Source organism: Schistosoma mansoni, chromosome W (assembly GCF_000237925.1).
Source record: "Schistosoma mansoni strain Puerto Rico chromosome W, complete genome".
NCBI lineage: Eukaryota > Metazoa > Platyhelminthes > Trematoda > Strigeidida > Schistosomatidae > Schistosoma > Schistosoma mansoni.
The window spans coordinates 34607303-34626568 of NC_031502.1; the positions used below are offsets into that span (position 1 = coordinate 34607303).

Consider the following 19266-nt stretch of genomic DNA (forward strand, 5'->3'; position numbering starts at 1 on the left):
GACAGGACACCTGAATAGTTGCATAGATCTGCGTTGTGAGTGTGAGTGTGAGTGTGGGTGAGTGTGTTGTGTTGAAAATGTTGTTGGAACGTGTGATTAATGGTGATGAATTTACGAATGGTATTTATGTTGGAAGTGTGGTGTATGCGTGCTTAGTTTAGTTTAGTGCTACATACACATTGGAAGATTTCCATATGGTGAGTAGTTTGGATGATTATTTTCCAGATATGTGGAGGATTTGAATGATGTGTCGGAGAGATTGTATGTCGATGTGGTCAATGGTTTTGAAGTGCTGCACTGGTGATATCTTATTTTTAATTCATTTCATCCGGTTTTATTCATCTTTGTTATTTCTGTTTTATGTGCTCGATTTTTTGGAGTGAATAGCTCATTTACATATTATTATTTTTTCTGTATATCTATGTTGGGAAATAATATAAATTACATTTTGCCGGTGTTTTTGATGAATAGAATAGTTTATGATGAATTTCATTATTTCTGCTCTTTAATTTCTTCGATGAAACATTCATAAAATACTTTACCGACAGATTGAGATCGCCTAAACTATTAATATATCATATCAAGTCACTTAACCAACGCACTTTGAGAACGTATCAATTTTCAGGTTTTGTGAGCAAGTGGAACATTTATTTCTTTCCAGTGGTTCATCAATACATATTACATCGAGTCTCTGAATATTGTTCACTTACATGTGATACTGTAATGTCTACTTAATTACAGCTAAATCCGCTGGAGGGTACAGACTAAGTAAGGATCACGTATGAAATTTGAGAATCGGAGATGCGATGCAGAAACTATATTTCATTCATAATCTACAACCAATGAAACGGAATTATGTACCGTAACCACTGAAACCTATGCGTAAAAAGGTAAATTCAACTGTGATGTGTGCTACTGGTGTCGTCAGATATAAGTGGTATGTATCATCAATGGAATGTGAAGTTCGTGGTGGCAGAAGGTTAAGAAGTTCGAAAGAAAGAGAACGAGAAGAGAGAATGATTGGTGTGTAATCGAAGTAACAATGAATCCTGAGACGATTGATTGACACTTTGCAAATGACGTATTCACTATATGGTTCAGATTTACTAAGACAGTAATTTTCTATCCAAATACATTCGATTTTCCCCACTTGTGTTCTCGTTCGCTACACAACTACAATAATCCAGACATCTTAAATAAATGTGGAAAAGTACCCAGTTTCAATAGTATCTGATAAAATTAAAGCATTCCTCTAAAACATTTGAACGGTATTTAGTAAAGGCGACCTGTCGCAACTTATTAACCACGTGGGAATTCATGTACTCGACTTTCAGTTGTACTTTTTGGGTGGGAATTAATGGAACCAACCGGAACGATGTAGATAAGGTGTTGCTTGAACCAACAGTTCAGTGGTCTGAAATCGAGTGCTCTAACCACTAAGTCATCCAAACCCTAGTTAAAATTAAACTAGTCCTACATAGTTTACAATATCTGAAGTAAATAACATCCTCATTTTTAACACTGAATACGATGGGCTCGGATATTATGAAAACTTCATAGACCTACATGAGACAGAGCTAAGCACTATAATTTTATTCAAGTGAAAAATATTTTGCTTAGATTTTAGATCTATATTTTTTGGAACTATGGAGGGTTATGAATCTCTACTGTTTAGATGCATATGAACAGATTTTTTGTAAGCAATCCAATAAAGAATCTTCCTAATGATTATTAAATTATGCACAGAATAAATTTATGGTTCTCAAGATCAAATAACTGGAAAGAGATACTTACAGACAGATCATTCCTAGTACAGTTTGTAAAAATATTGAAATAATAATGTTGGAAATATTGGATGTAATTTCAGCTAAACAATTTTAACTGATTAGTTGAAATATATTCCAATAATTTGTCAGATGTACGTATAAGTTTTGTTATATTAATAGTTTTTCTTGACTTAAAAGCAGCATTTGACTCTGTAGACCGAGAGGTTCTGTGGCAGTGTCTGTCATTGAAAGGTGTACCTCAAAAGTACATAAACCTTGTGAAGACTCTTTACTCGAACACTACAGTCAAGTGAGAGCTTATGGCGAACTGTCATCTTATTTTTAGAACTGAGTAGTAATGCCAGGATGGTTTCTCTCCATCTAAATGTAAATTGCTACTCCAGGACTGGCCTGCGTCAACACCTGAACTAAAGATAGGGAGCGAAGTAGTCGAACGCGTCGACAACTTCACTTATCTTGGAAGTCTGATCAGCCCTAATGGGTTGGTGTCTGACGAAATCTCAGCACGGATTCAAAAAGCTCGTTTGGCTTTTGCCAACTTACGTCACCTATGACGAAGACGAGATATCCGTCTATCAATTAAGGGACGAGTATACTGCGCAGCAGTTCGTTCTGTTCTACTTTACGGCTGTGAAACATGGCCATTAAGAGAAGATACTCGTAAGTTACTAGTATTTGACCACAGATGCCATGGTTGTCTATTGTGATGACTGAACTGAGCTATATTGGCTGGGACACACATTCCTTTTGGTCCTATCACACCCTGTAGGTCGGTTTAAGATAGACTAAATGCAGCAATTTAAGATCCGAGGGTGAAGTCGTACTGGTGATTAGAGGGACGTGATAACAGTAGGGTGTTTTCCTCGGACAATCAGCATCTGCAGCAATGCTACCTCCTCACAACGGAGCTCGTTTGGCTTTTGCCACCTATGGCGAAGACGAGATATCCGTCTATCAATTAAGGGACGAGCATACTGCTCAGCAGTTCGATCTGTTCTCCTTTACGGCTGCAAAAACGTGACCATTAAGGGTAGAAGATACTCGTAAGTTACTAGTATTTGACCACAGATGTCTTAGAACTATTGCTCGCATCTGCTGAGATCACCGGGTAATAGTGAGGTTAGACACAGGGTATTAGGGAATGGTGGTAAATCAGTTGATGAGGTCATGAATCTTCATCGACTGAGATGGTTGGGCCACGTGTTACGTATGCCTGAACACCGATTACCACAACGCGCTATGCTGACTAGTATTGGTGATGGTTGGAAGCGTGGTATCAGTGCTTGAAGTCACTAACTTCTAGTCTGAGCCATGTTAGTAGATGCAGACTACTTGGTTGGGGTCCGCGTAACTATCATAACCAATGATTGGAGACTGTGTGTGACATGTCTCAGAGTCGATCACAATGGCGTCGGTGTATATACTCTCTATCTTCCCTTAAACCTTGAGATTAAAATTGCTTCATAACTTTTTTCCTTCCTATACTATATTCTTATATACAACCTATATTTTATATCCTACCACCACTAAATTAACTATTTCTATGAATTCGGTGTTCATCTTGCTGTGTTAACGAGATATGGCAATTTGGACCGTTGCATATGTGTGCCTGGTCCTACGTTGTAGCTGACTGATATTAATTTATCTAATAAATCTTAGCCAAAACCAAGAACAATTTCTTACAAATATCGTCCTTTTTTTCGTTTTGTCTAAATCTATCTTATAAGTCTTAAGAAGGATAACATTGTTCATTTTACAAATAATGCCTATGAAATCAATGGTAACAATTTTTTCCACTTTACTAATGATCTCTACAAAATACTATAAAATAAACAAAAGAATAAATAAAAAAAACAAATTCAGATCAACAACATTATTTATACTACTATAATAAGATTAATTGATAATTATGACAATTAGACCATAGCACTATGAATGATCATGATACAAATATAATTCATATTATTAAATAAGTTAATTAAAGAATAGATAATAATAATAGTAATAATAACAAAAAAATAATTTAACAATAATGACTTGAGAAGAGAAAAAGCAATCAAAGGAAATAATAATAAATAACAAATTGCAAATAAGTAGGTAAGTAAATAAATAAATAGACTAATTATTTAAACAAAACTTGAAAAAAAAGAAGATTAACTAATTAAATAATAACAGTAGCAACACAGCACATACGCAAAAACACGCGGTAAAAAACGCACCTTATCAATTTCCTTATTGTTGAGAACAATCAGCAATTAACATTAAAAGTGCACACGCACACATCTCAAGTAACCATAAAAACGTTTGACTCATTTTACAAAATATAATCATATGTGTTGATAATATTTCATAAACTACTTAGTTGTCTTTATCCCCTTAAACTCAATTCAGATAAAAAATATAATAATCATAGCACATGGAAAAGTAAAACACTGCTGTACACATGCACATACAAGACATACAGAGACAAATACCTACAAAACAACATTGTGTGGATCAGATAGAAAGGCAGAGGAAAAAGAAAGAAATGTTAAAGATATAGGACAGAAACGGAAATATATATGTATATTGCAATTACTATGATGACAACAACAAAACAGAAGAGTTTTATCATGACAGAAAAAATGCAAGGTTTCTGTTGTAAATCCAAGGAAGACAATTAAGAGATCTACAGGTAAATAAAGGGGCGGGAAAATAATTAGAATGTTCACACTAAATAATAATAGTAACCGTATATATATATATATATATATATATATATATATATATATATATATAAGATGTAATATAAGTATGCATCATTTGCCGTAAAAGGTAGCCCCATTAAGATGAGATCCAATTAGCAAATGCGAACAAACACATACACATACTAAGGCATAAATATAGTAAATTACAGAAGCATCAGGATCCTATGATGATAAAAATGGAAGAATACACGTATGTTACTGAAATCCAATAAAGTTAGTAGTGATAGAAATAATTGTTGTTATTAATATTTCAATAAACCAAGATTTATTTAAACTTTCACTGGGAAAGAGAAGAGTTAAGGTTACATTCTGATGAATGGATTAAACCAATTGTATATTTTTAAAGATAAATATTATGTGATAAGAATGTACAGAAACAAACTGCCACATCGTACAGACAGACAGTCATACAGAGAAATTATAAAGATAGCAATACTTAATTTATCTTCTTAACGATGTTTTTATTTTATCGTTTACACATATGTGATATTGGTAGACGAAAGTTATTGCTGTTAGACGCAACACGTGATGAACCTATATTATTTGTAGGCATAGCACAACACCAATCACCGGAGAGTAAACCATTTGGAGCAAGTGTACCTGGATGGGATAAATTGAGACCAGCTGGATTTGGTGCTGCGCCCACGAGTAGAAGAAAGATTGCAACCAGCAGACGTTCTGTACAATGATTCATTTAATTTTATATTACCTTCATCAAAAAAGACGAGAAAACGTATGAAACATACACATCATAAAAAATTAGAACCAATGTGGGCTACTATCAATAAGTTATATAAGGACTTTTCCTAAATTTGAACGAATAGCTTTGCAATACTTGCTCGCTGAAAATACGGAAGACATTGGAAGAAAAACTATGCCTTTAAAAATCTCTGTAATTCAAATCTAGGAAAAACTTCGATGTTCCGCTTGATACTCTGGTTTGATTCATTGGGGGAATTATCAAGATAAACAAGTATAAATAGGAGTCACGAAACGATTGTATATCAAATTACTCCTTACTTAGTAGAAACAGGACACACAATCGACTTAGACGGAACAAAATTTCTTCGAAAAGGTGTTGGCTCTCTTTTTTTATATAAAAAAGAAGGTTGTTTATGCTTGCCCATATACACAGATGAGATGGAGTACAACTAGCTGCATCATGGCAACTTTTAGTTAATAAGTATAGATTTAATTTGTTGCTTCCTTCTTGCTTTATTTTTGTGGACAACAATGAAGCATAACCATTTACCTTAATTAGGTATGATATTTGGATATACCTTTGAATAACTATAGCACAATATCACATAAAAATACAAGTATTTATTCTCATTCCGAGGATACTATGATTTTTGACTATCAATTAAACTAATTTTATTTCTGACCATAGCCTATAATCAATGGTTTATCGCCTTAAATCTGTAAGCACGTACGTACATTTCTTACCTTATCACAATTCAGACTAGACAACTCATATTCACATTTTAAGGAATCTCATATACCACAACTTAACATGATTAGACAATCCTCTTAGCACAGTGTTGTTTTTTTCCGAATCCTATTTGGTCAATAATCTTGATATCTGATTTTTCCTCTTAAATACCTCAGACCAGAACTATTGAATGAAACGAAGTTATTTTACATTTTAGTAGTTGGAACTTTTATGAATATAGTTTATTTTGAATAGTATCAGTCAGGTGATTAAATTAGGATCAAATTAATGTGCATCACTTTTTTTACGTATTTATATTTTGATAGATGGTAATGAATAATTATATTGCTAGTGACTCCATGTATGCATTTACTTTTAACAAGCATTCCAATATAAATATCAGAAAATTACTAAAGATCATGTATTATCGTTATAATTTTCCTGGAAAAGCGTACACTATTACATAAACAAAGTCAAAACATCTTATCATCTACAACGTAATGATAATACGATCACTATTCAAAGCGACTCGATATCATGATAGATCTTGATACCAGTGTTGACGCCAATTATTAACATATGAACGTAGAATCCAATGTCTACTGACATTTATTACATTGCAGATACTCACTGTTTACTGATTACTTTGATTGATTGACTGGATTTGATCAACATTTGGAACTAAAATAAATGATATTGGTTACTATTTAGTAACCGTTTGGTACAATTACTCTAATTCCACAGGAAGTCAGCAGCAGCTATCTCGAGGGGAACGTCTCTAGTCGTAGTGCCAGGTAACGTGGGTTTGGATTTTTCATACAGTAACAGTCCCCCAAAGATTCGAAGTAAACTCACTTGGTGAGTGCCGATAAATATGAAATTTAATTTTGAAACTTCAATCTGACTACACCTTTAATATCTAACAAGGCGTATAGCTTACTTCAGAATATAATATTAACTTAAAAAGGATAGCAAAGAGACTAGGTTTTGTGAAACTTTATATATTAACAGCTTATACTAGCGGTCCTGTACAGTAAAAAGGACAAATAACTAGATGGATTTGTTGTGGTAGCTAAGTAGCGTTAGAAACTTTACATACGAGGAAATAAGTTTATCTAACCCATCAATACGTGAAGTATGGACGCTACTCAAAGATACTATTTCCTTAATATGTAAGCGTAAATTAACTTACATAAAGAAACCTACGGTATTAACTGGGAAATCAGATGATAAATTACAAAGTTAGTAGTGATTTAGACAACTAGTCAATATCCAACTCTAAGAACGAATAAGATAAAATTACGTGCGAAAATGTAATATGAGAAGGATAATGGATAAAAATGATGCAACTAATGAACTCATAAGAGTTCTTAGTCATACGGTAAAAAGGCATCAGAGATTACAAATACAATAAACGTTAGAAAACCCACTTGGATCTACAGATCCTGTTGATGACCAATGAGGCATCGGTGGACAACCTGGGGAGTTACCAAGACCAATAGCAGCAGCTGTTGCCATCCCAGATATAGAAGCTCCATTTTGATGTGCAGGGAGTGCTTCGTTAATATAACTGGCAGCCAAATGGTTGGGCGGCCTAGGACCTGGAATAACGGAGGAAGTAGGTCCTGTCCATTGACTGTTCAGAGAACGTGATACGGCATTACCGTGATTCCAGCCACCAGGAACAATTGATGGAGCGCCCAAGGCCAGGCTCGAACTTAAAGAAGGTGGAGCTAGTTGACAAAGACCAGCAGCAGCTGAGTGATTCCAAGAGTCAATGGAATTGACCAACGGATCAAGAGAATTATGCCCAGAACCAGGTACAGTCCCCATCGGAGCTAAACAGATTGAATCCCAACCGGGCTGAGACTTGTGTGCAGATTGCTGATTGTATAGTGAGTCATCATTTATTGTGTGAACTACAAAGCGAAAAGGATGATATGAAGGTCAGAAAAGCACAAACTGGTGTTAGAGCAGTAGCACAAACGTTTAGATACAACTTCCAATGATCTGGTCATCAAATTATTTCATTAAGACAACCAGATAGTATATCTATCCCGCATACTAAGCATGGCATAAAAATTACAACAGGAACCTGTACTTGCTTATTTACTCGAGCAAACCATTTCAAATACAAAACGCCAAGCAAAAAACATTAAAAAATGTGATACAGGGAATAGGAGTACTAGTTCCCCAATATCAAGATGCAATCTAATCATCATGATGGATGATTTTGGTCCAGTACATTATACAGCCCATAAAAAATGTATTAGTATGAGTTTGAAATACGCTACAGTGCATACTTACAAAAAGCAGTAATTCTTTACACAATTACGTTTCCGGCAACTGAGTGCAATATGACCAAATTAGATTTTTAGTGGCAGAGACGTCAGTATGCACACCGGTGATGTCTTATAAATTGATTGACACTGACTAACAAAGTGATCTATGCGAAGTTTCAGTAGACTACCTGCATAATCTAATCTTAAGACAACAAGTCCACGCCTCAATAACTCCCCAAGAGGCTTTTCTCTATGTGAACACCCAACCTGTATATTTAAGTCCATAGTCAATATCACCATCTCCGTTGAGAAAATGCTTGATGGGAGTTATTCAGTCGGGGTAGAACTCATCCAGACTCTAAAACCACAAAAACGACCTTTAAATGGTAACTAGTTGATTAATACTGTTTTGCTTATATTAATCAGTGTAACATTAACACCGATATCACAGAATCCCCAGATAAAAGAATGTGAAACAAACTATCGAACTCTATGGATGGAAAATGAATTTAAAGTACTCTACTAGAGTTTTGAGCATGAATTTTCTATGAACATCACAAATTAGCACAAAAGCTATCCCGAGTCCAATCAAGACATGGATATTGTTCAATCTGCTTCCAAAAGTGAAAATTTAAACAAGTGATGTTTCACACTAACTGTGTCATATATTAAATTGAATAGGTTTTCAGACAGTGATTACTTGGTAACTTAGGACGACTTAGAGTCTACAACCTCAGAATACAAATGAACACCAAAAAGATGAGGTAAAAGTAAGCTAAAAAAGGGTGGATTCATTCATTATTCGTCCCTTCAAGACCCTCGAAATTGTGGTGAATAATGATAGATAGATAGTATCAATCAAATAATATAGGACTGAACAGCCTTATATATAACTCCGCCTGTAGCTCTTCTAGAGTTACTGCCGGTCCCAAGCCGGAGTAGAGGAGGAGGGTTGGGCATGGGATTAGCGACCCCAACCCGTAAAAACTAACTCGCTAAAAAACGCTAACCAGAAAGTCAAGCACAAGCAGACTACGCAAAGCAAACAAGCAAGTGAAGAAAAGCATCAAAGCCCACAAGCAGAAATACATGGGAGAACTAGCAACGACGGCAGAAAAAGCTGCAAGAGAAGGAAATATCAAACAACTATATGATACAACGAAGAAATTGGCAGGGAGATATAGCAAACCGGAGAGACCAGTCAAGGACAAAGAAGAGAAGACAGTCACGGAGATTCAAAAACAGAGGAAAAGATGGGTAGAATACTTCGAGGAACTGCTGAATAGACCAGCCCCATTGAATCCACAGGACATCGAAGCAGCACACACAAACCATCCTATATCTGTCACTCCACCAAGATGGCCATCAGACAAATCAAGAATGGGAAAGCAGCAGAACCTGACAATATACCAGATGAAGCACTGAAGTCAGACATAGAAGTAACTGCAAACATGCTTCACCTTCTATTCAAGAAGATTTGGGAGGAAGAACAAGTGCCAACGACGGACTGAGCAAATGTGAGAATAACAGAGGAATTACACTGTTGTCAGTACTAGGAAAAGTTTTCAACAGAGTGTTGCTGAACCGGATGAAAGATTCAGTAGACGCCCAACTTCCACATTAACAGGATATATTATGTAAGGATCAGTCGTGCACAGACCGAATTGCGACACGACGGATCATCGATGAGCAATCAATTGAATGGAACTCGTCACTATACATCAACTTCATCGACTATGAGAAGGCGTTTGACAGTGTGGACAGGAGAACATTATGGAAATTTATTTGATACTGTGATATATCTGAGAAGATTGTTAACATTATCCAGAACTCATACGACAGACTACAGTGTAAAGTTGTGCATGGAGGACAGCTGACAGATACATTTCCAGGAAGGACCGGAGTCAGACAGAGCTGTCTACTCTCCCCCTTCCTCTTTCTTCTGGTGATTGACTGGATTATGAAAACCTCGGCATCTGAGGGGATGCATGGAATACAATAGACATCTCAGAATCAATTAGACGATTTGGACCTCTCAGATGATCTAGCCCTCCTATCTCATACACACGAACAAATACAGACGAAGACAACAAATGTAGCAGCAGCCTCTACATCGATAGGCCTCAACATAAAGGGAAAAGCAAGATTCTCAAATACAACACGGAGAACGCCAAGCCAATCACACTTGATGGCGAAACTCTGGGAGATGTAGGAATATTCACGTACCTGGGAAGCATCATTGGTGAACAAGTAGGATGCAAAGGCGAGGATTGGCAAAGCAAGGGCAGCATTTCTACAATTGAAGAACATATAGAACTCAAAACAACTGTCAACTAATTTCAAAGTGAGAATCTTCAATACGAACGTCAAGATAGTTCTACTGTACGGAGCTGAAACGTGGAGAACTACTACATCCATCGTCAAGAAGGTACAAGTATTTATAAACAGTCTACACAAAATACTCAACAGCATTTTATGGGAGAGGACAAACCAGCTTCCAGATGAAAAGGAAATTAGGAAAACACGTTGGAGGTGGATAGGACATACATTGGGGAAGTTACCAAACTGCATCACGAGGCAAGCCCTAACATGGAATCCTGAAGGCCAAAGAAAAAGTGGAAGACCAAAGAACACATTACGCCGGCAAATAGAAGCAGATATGAAAGGGATGAATAACAACTGGAAAGAACTGGAAGGGATTGCCTAGGACAGGGTTGGATGAAGAATGCAGGTGGGCGGCCTATGCTCCTCCACGAGGGGTAACAGAAGTAAGTAAGTAAGAACAACCTTATAACAACTTTTAAAACCGAGTATTAATTTTACGTAACAATAGCTAACACATAGGTAGTCGAGATTATTGAATACTCAGGGCGATACAATTTTTCGTATCAATTAATATTGTTGCTGTGATGCATGGTGATGATGACTTTAGACTTTAACCGAAAAAAATAACTAGTAGCTTACTGCGATTTGCCGTCGTAGGTGCAGCAATTTGGTGACCCCAAGCTGCAGGCATCCAACCATTTGTAGAATTGATAGAATGATCAGGCCAGTTTCCCAGTGGTGTACCAAGATTTTGTAGAGGAGGGCCAGGACCAACTCCAGTTTGGCCATTATGCGGAGGATTGGGATTTGCATTAGCCCAGCCTAAAGGAGGCCAAGCTTGAGGTTGACCATGAGAACCCCAGTTCCCAGGCCAGTGACTCCAGGTTGCACCTATAATATATATAAAGTTAATACATTTCACAGTAAGAGTAACTCATAAAAGCAAAGATCTGTAGTGAAAGGTTTGTTTTGTATTCAAAGAAAATATTGACCTCCTTAAACTCGAAAGCTGATAACTTTCGTGACTTTCCAGCTGGTATTATAAAGTGTAGATATTTGATTAGATTTCCATAAACCATTAAATAAGCTTATTATAATAACTAGTGACAATAAGTGACTGGTGCTGAAAATATCTATAATTAATTAGTTCTGAAACTTGACATGTAAACGTCTTAATTTTTTATTTACTTAACCATAAATTGAGGTACAACTGGGCACCACAAAATTGTGAACCACACAAATAATCGGATAATATTGTGAATAAATAACAGACGAAACAAGAGTACAATTAGAAAATTAAATTCAATAAGTGGATAAGAATAGTATATGATAAGAAATACAGTTTAATTGGAAATTCAACCAGGAAAGTTTTCAGTTAAGGGTGTCTATATCACCTTTATAATCGATACTGACTTCATTCGCAGAAATGTCTGGTGTCTCAAGTCACTGGGTTGCACCACCCCGAGGACCACAACCAGGGAGTCATAATGGACAGACAGATCTCGGTCCTATACAGCCTTCTTTTATGCCATCGAGAGATGTCATATACTGACCATCTTTTAGCTTTTTCCTATCGGCCCAAGCGTCAGCAAATAATTCTCGACGTGGAAGTCGCTAGAATGGCATTCATAAAACATGCATAAAACACCGAAGTCAGTGTTTTAAGATGGTGACATAAACTGAATTATTGTCACCGAGTACGAATACAGATTGCCAAAACTCAATATCACTAAAATGACGTTACAAATAGATGTCAACAGCCCTTTGGAGACAATGATATTTGAACACAGAGTCCTTGAAGACCCTCAGCTCGGAGAGGTCAGATTTTACAAGTATAAAGCAAAACTGTTCTCACTGATGAGTTGTAGAATTGACCATCCACAGCCAGACTAACATCGAAATGGATCCAAAGATAGTCTACATTATTGTAATTCGCTCTGACTTTCACCAAACTTAGACTGGCTTTGTTTATAACGCCACTAAAAGCAACCACAAATTACCCAAATATACGAACTACCAACTACCTCTAATGGATCACCTCGAATGGTAAGTGCATGCTTACGTTCCTGCTAGTCATGTAAAATTATTTTGCACCCCAAGCAGATGACTCTTGAAACATTTAACCCAGGAACAAAATGTGTTTAGCATTCGGAAACGTTCCTAAATCGGCAAGATTTCTGGAATAGTGACAGTATTATTATTTTTATATTATGTTAATAGTTGAACCCTATATAATCCTTAAAGAAGTTTGTCGAAAAAATGGATCGTTTAGTAATCTAAGATTTTTTCTACTTATAATCTTCACAGGCTGATTGGTTATTATGATTGGTAATCAGTTTTCATAGGAGCTGTATTATTGTTTCCATACTCAATTTACTGCACTGAAGACAGTATGTGGCAAAGAAGTATTCATTCACTTTACTGTTAAGAAACTTTTACTCATCACTAGTTAGCGAAATGCTCATTCTTATGACTCCATAGTATCCCTTAATTTGTCATTATTTTGGAAATCCGATACTTCTCTACTACGATCTACATGTTAAAGTAAACCGGTGACCTTTTTATTCCACAGTATGTGAAAAAATATCGCCTTAAAACACGTCAGTCAGTTATATGCAACGTAGAACTCGAGACATGCGCACATCGGCACATGGCCACACTCCATTAGCACAGAGAGATGGAAAAGTCAGAGGAAATTCCAGATTAATAAAAGTAGCAACGTTGTTAATAGCGATAGAAAAGATTAGGGACAGAAATATGATACAAGAAAATATGGATTAGTGGGATACAAATAATAAAAAATTATAAAGAATTTAGAAACTTAGGTTCTAAAGGAAGACAACGAGTGAATGCACTCGCGCCGCTGAAGACCGTTTTGAGCCATGTCAATCAGTCCTTAATTTGTTGTTTACGAAAACCACACCGATCCCAAACAGGTAGTCTGCATCTATCTACATGACTGTCCATAATAAGTCTTCATAGACTAATTCCATGTCTTGGCATGGCAGCCCCTAGCTTGCTTCCAATCTACTACACCACCCATCGTGGCGTGTCAAGGTAGCTGGTGGATGAATAGAGGTAATAAATGCTCTAAATATCGTAGTCGATAAAGGTTTACTGCCTCTTCAATCAATTTGACATTTCCATCCACTGATTTGTGTTTGACCTCAGAATTGCTAACTCGATGATCTCAAAATAAACGAGCGAAAATTCGAAGACACCTATGATCGAACAGTAGAAACGCACCAATATTCTCTAATCTTAATGGCCATGTTTCAAATCCGTTAATTATAACAAACCAAACTTCTGGACAGTCAACTCATCCTTTGGTTGGGAGGCGAATATCTTGCCTACACCACGAGTGACGTAAGTTGGCAAAAACCAGTCAGGTTTTCTGCCAGTCCTGAAGCAACATTTTACATTTGGAGGGAGAGAATCGCGTCCAAAACATGATTGCGTTTTATCATAGTCTTCACCAAACAGGACTATATCATCTGAGTATTATAATTCAATAAGTGAATCTTCTGGTAGATCGACTGGAAAGCTTCTGTTGCTTTTGAACTTAGTGTTATGCTTATGCCAGAGGGAGCACGAGAAGTGGTGGTTAAATCTCCAGATACACAAAGGGAAAATTGCGCCTGTTTTCTGTGTTGACTAAGTGAGGTCACGTGAATGACTGTACTTGGATCCTAAATGCCTGTTTTGGAGACAGCATACATCAATGGTACGGGATTCTACAGTCCTAGCTACGAAAAATAACCCGACTAGACGCAAGGTTCAAACAATGAAATCACCAACACGTAGTTTAGAGAGCGGTTTCAAGAGACTAATAATAATGCTTTGTGAGCTCCAATAGTTAGCATCGGTGGCATATACGGATGAAGTCATAGGGAAAGGGTCGATAGCAGGGACAGAAGGAATATTTAAAAGTGACGAACTTTGGTCATCAACAAGAGGATCTTTAGTGCTGCTGGAGGTATGAGAACGGTTGTCGATTTCCAGCTGCCCACATGATGGAAGGATGTTTCTTCTAACGAGACCTGAATAAGTATTGGTAGTACCGACCTAAGAGCGTGATGACAGATTCTAAGGGGGAACTGGCTGAGGCTAGTCGTACATAGCCTCTGTATAGGAAGGTTTTGGTGCTAGCTCCTCACTTTGAAAAGGTTGACTGCAGGAGACAAAAATCCGTAGGGCAAAGTGAGGTGTGACATTTTTAGGGTTAACCTTTCATCACCCATTTCTTCCGTTGTGTCAGTCAGTCAGCTACAACGTAGGACCAGGCACACATGCATCGGTTCAAGTTGCCATACCTCGTTAGCACAACAAGATGAACACCGAATTCATAGAAGTAGTTAGTTTAGTGGTGGTAATATATAAAAGAAAGGTTGTATATAAGGATATAGTACAGGAAGGAAGATAGATATAAAGCAATTTTAATCTTAAGGTTTAAGAGAAGATAAAGAGTGTATACACCTGCGCCATTGTGATCTCTTCCGTTGTAAAAAGGCAGTATTGCTGCAGATGCTGATTGTCCAAGGAAAACACCCTACTGTTGTCACACCGCTCTAATCACCAGTACGACTTCACCCTCGGATCTTAAATTGCTGCATTTAGTCTATCTTAAACCGACCTACAGGGTGTGGTAGGACCGAAAGGAACATGTGTCCCAGCCAATATAGCTCAGTTCAGTCATCACAATAGACAAGTCCGACAACCATGTCAAGGTAGTAGCTATATTCGGGGTTATGCTGGTTAGCATACAAGCGTTCTGAAAGACTAGAGTGATTAGACCAAGACATGGTACTAGCCCATAAAGTGACTGAAGGCTTTCATGAAGCATGTGGAGAACTTAGTACCTTTTGGATAGTCTTCTTGAAGACCAATCTACCATTCATTACTGGGCGAAACTATAATTTATGGACGAACCAATCACATTTAAGATAGCAGATCTTAGAATTTGGTGCTAAATTCATTTACTCATTTAGCTAAATACCATTTTGGAATTATAGCTGATGTCAGTTCGTGATGAAAACACAAAATCTAATTCCTAAGCCTGACATTTAACTGTAAATCTTAATCCCAATTCCTCACACTAGTATATAACCCTTATTTAACCCTGGTAAGTAGGTGGATATTTCAAGGTCATTTTAGCGTCGCTCGAAGGTCGTCTATAAATTATAGTCTTACCCATGACTATTTAGGCGACAGAGTACTCTAATAAAATAACCTTATTAAATGAAGATGCTCGCAAAATACAGTATTATGAAAACGCTCAGTGTTTATTTGGGCATACTCAAAGTAAAGTTTTAGACTATATTGTAACACTAGTCTGTATTGATGACCGATCGGATTAACTAAAAATAATGAAGTTGCTGAGCCCATTGGTTGCTACGCTTTCCATGGATATCAGAAACGATAGATTGGTGGCCTATATAATTTTCTACCGACCCTCATAAAAAAGTGGAATAAATACTTGGAGTCACTTATACTGCATAAAAGTGGGTGATGGCTTGATATGACTGCGAAATACGACGACCGGAAGTGAAAGACATGTGAAGGGGATGAGTTTCTTTTTAACAATATTTTAAAAGTATTGATCGCGTAACAAATACTAGGTGACCAATGCTTAGGGATACAGTCAAATTTACTTGTTTTATTAATAGCATAAATCCGGGATTAACAAAACACTAAAAATATATGCTGTATAAATAAAGCGATAACATCGCAAACTCAAGTTTTGTTATCCCTCTGGAAATGCTCTCACACGGCATTGTTTATAATCGCTGCCGCTGAAGCCTTACTCACTCCCTGCATATGGCGAGTACCTTTACAAAAGGACGAGAAAACGTCTGGTACTTAAACCAGATCGGTGGATACAGAGGGTTTACTGAGAAGAGTCAGTCGAAATTCCAAACCAAAGGTTTGCATGAGTATCATGAAGTGATAGTTTAAATTTCTGACTGGCGATACTCAATGACCATTCTGATAACGACCAGATATGGAACGCCTTAAGACGCATGGAAAAAGTGAGGTCTTACGAGGCTAGGTAAACCCGAATAGTCTAACGATAAAAGCCAACACCTTCAGGACGATAAAATATAACCTATTCAAAAACTACTCAATTTTCATTATACAGGTTTTAGTTCACACTGTTGCAAAGCGGATGAAAGTTAAAAATTAAAAAGATTGAGTAGTTACTTTCTTAAATCAACTATTTATAAACTAAATACATGAACTTCGTTGACTTATTACATCATATCAAAATACGGGATCACAAAAGTATTAGAAAGTTAAGACATATGAACTATAGCTACAACGGAACAACAAAACGAAATCAGAATAACTTGATCGACTACTCTTGAAATTGATGAGTAATCTTATACATGTAAAGTGAAGTAATCATAAAGCGATCTCATGGTCATTTGTCGTGTTAATACGAAGGTTGAGTTCAGCCCAACATATGGCAAACACCATTGATGAGTAACAGTTCACACTTTTTCTGCTGTTACTCAGAAAGAATGACTCAACAACAAATAATCTGTAAATGAGGTACATGAAAAGGTCAACTATACCAGTAGCACTTTCAAAACTGGAATAGAAAACCAGTGTTCTATAGCTGGGAAGCATAAATTAAGTCTTTGAAAACCAAAATTTATTTAAAATAGGGAGTTGGATAGTTGGATAAAGACTTACAGGAACCGTTGGATTGAGATGTAGCATATTGTTTCTTCTGAACACTACGGACGGGGCGTCCGTTTCCTTGAACAGGTGGTACTGAGTTAGAAGAGACCTGGTAGTCGGATTTTTGAGTATTTGGTGGTTTCATTGCTTTTATTTCAACCTGGAATATTAAAAGGCTGAAATTTAATAACTAACCTGTTTCCCATTCAGGTTTAAGTAATGCAGTTTGATGAGATTCCTAACCACCTCTTCATCGTCAAACCCAACAAATGCAAAGCCTACAAGTCAATTATTAGTATTTTGGGCAGGCTACCTCTATGACGTGGTTTGGTTTGGCCCGCTAGTAAGTTAACGTCAGTAACCTGCAAGAAATAGACTGGTAAGGGAAATACAAACCCTTCCATAGCTAGAAAAGAAGTTCCTAATTATATTTTCATCATGGTCAAAGGCGATTCCCCCAACAAACACCTTGAGGCTACGACGATTCTAAGTACTGGGTAAAGTTTGAGACATCGGACTACCTTTCCTTTCATGTTAACATTGCACCGTTTAGGATCGACTTCTTTGAGGTCAATTAGGTGAGTTTTTTGTCTCAGAACCCAATCAACAGACTCATCGTTTTTAAACTTGACATAACCGAAGCCTCTAGATCGACCGGTTCTGTTATCCATCATAACTGTCGACTCTTCAATATCTCCGAATTTCGAAAAGTATAGTTTAAGGGAGTCTATACGGATGCATTAGAGTATCACAGGAAATACCGTTAGTTGTAGACTGGTGCAGCCCTCCCACAAACAGCTTTCTGGTAATTTGAAAATAAAACAACAATTATTAAGATTACCCAACTTCATTGCCCTGAGGATCGATGGACATATCAGGCAGTTTAGACTGAGCCAAATTAGCCGCTCTTTTCTTTACAACGACCTTAAAGGACTGAAATAACAGCGGGTTTTTTGTTTTGTCCAATATCTTCTTGGTTGGCTTTTGAAAACTATCTGATTTCTTTACACTCGCATACAAATGTTAAGTTTCAGTTTCATGTCACAGATATCTCATAGTATGTCCAATCTAGACACTAACTCTAGTGGATTTGACAATAATTGAAGACCAATATATATAGACTATAAGTACCTTCATTTTGAGGCAGTAGGATTGCCAGAACCATGAGCTATCCTTTAATCAGGCAGGAAACTGGTTGACCACAACTTAGAAACTCACAAACTTAGAATGCATACAAGTAGAGAGATGACATCCAGAATTAGAAAATAATTTGATTTCTCAGTTAGCATGAACAAAGTGTAAGAATGACAATAAGATAAAGACGATACATAGAAAACTGGACAGACACGGACCAGTAATAATAATAATAATAGGAATAATAATAAGTTGGGAGATATGAATCAATCACAACCGTCCCATGTGAAAGATGACAAACCGTAGACGAATACTTGTCTGCCGAGACTATTCATAAAATCTTACCCCTAAGAGGTTTTTTCACATTCGATGGTAGACCGTTTCCAACAAGGTAGACTCCTGATAATTAAAAAGTGTTATATTATGCAGTTGTGAGTCCTCGATGTCTAGTTTGTTGTCATTTCGTGCAGAGCAATTTTAAGGTTCAGGTAGGATATTTTCATTTGGCTTCCCACGAAAGTTAGTAACTAATATGGGGAACGACTGAGGTCTCTACATGACCCTTTGTAAAATCCAGGATATATGCCCTCTCTATTGTGATCTCATTTCGTTGACTATGGTGAGGAACGCTCGGTTATGAAGGAAGTTCTTTGACCAGGAAAGGACTGGGTCTGTGAACCCTATCCTCTCCATCCCACCCAATAGGACAGAGTGTAGCACTATCAAATGCCTTGGAAATGTCGGGTGTTACGGCGCTTTCTGATCTCAGCACCCTTTCCAGTTGTCCTAAACTGATATGGCACTTATTGTTGCTGGACCATTCTTCCACGAAGCCACGGTGATCTTTATCGAAGAGTTTTAAGACAGCAATAGTC

At 37.0% G+C, this 19266-nt stretch overlaps 1 protein-coding gene across 1 annotated transcript in view; it reads right to left on the bottom strand.

Moving 5' to 3' along the window:
- Smp_157750 (rna-binding protein musashi-related) overlaps positions 1-17931 on the bottom strand; it is a gene marked incomplete at both ends in the record, with an annotated part of 33811 nt that extends 15880 nt beyond the window's left edge. The window contains 8 exons of the mRNA XM_018789473.1: positions 5105-5243; positions 7397-7885; positions 11213-11464; positions 17270-17417; positions 17453-17535; positions 17571-17619; positions 17654-17743; positions 17779-17931. Coding sequence (XP_018654913.1) covers positions 5105-5243; positions 7397-7885; positions 11213-11464; positions 17270-17417; positions 17453-17535; positions 17571-17619; positions 17654-17743; positions 17779-17931 — 1403 coding nt within the window. The remainder of the gene's footprint in view (positions 1-5104; positions 5244-7396; positions 7886-11212; positions 11465-17269; positions 17418-17452; positions 17536-17570; positions 17620-17653; positions 17744-17778) is intronic.
- Positions 17932-19266: the final 1335 nt, after the last annotated feature.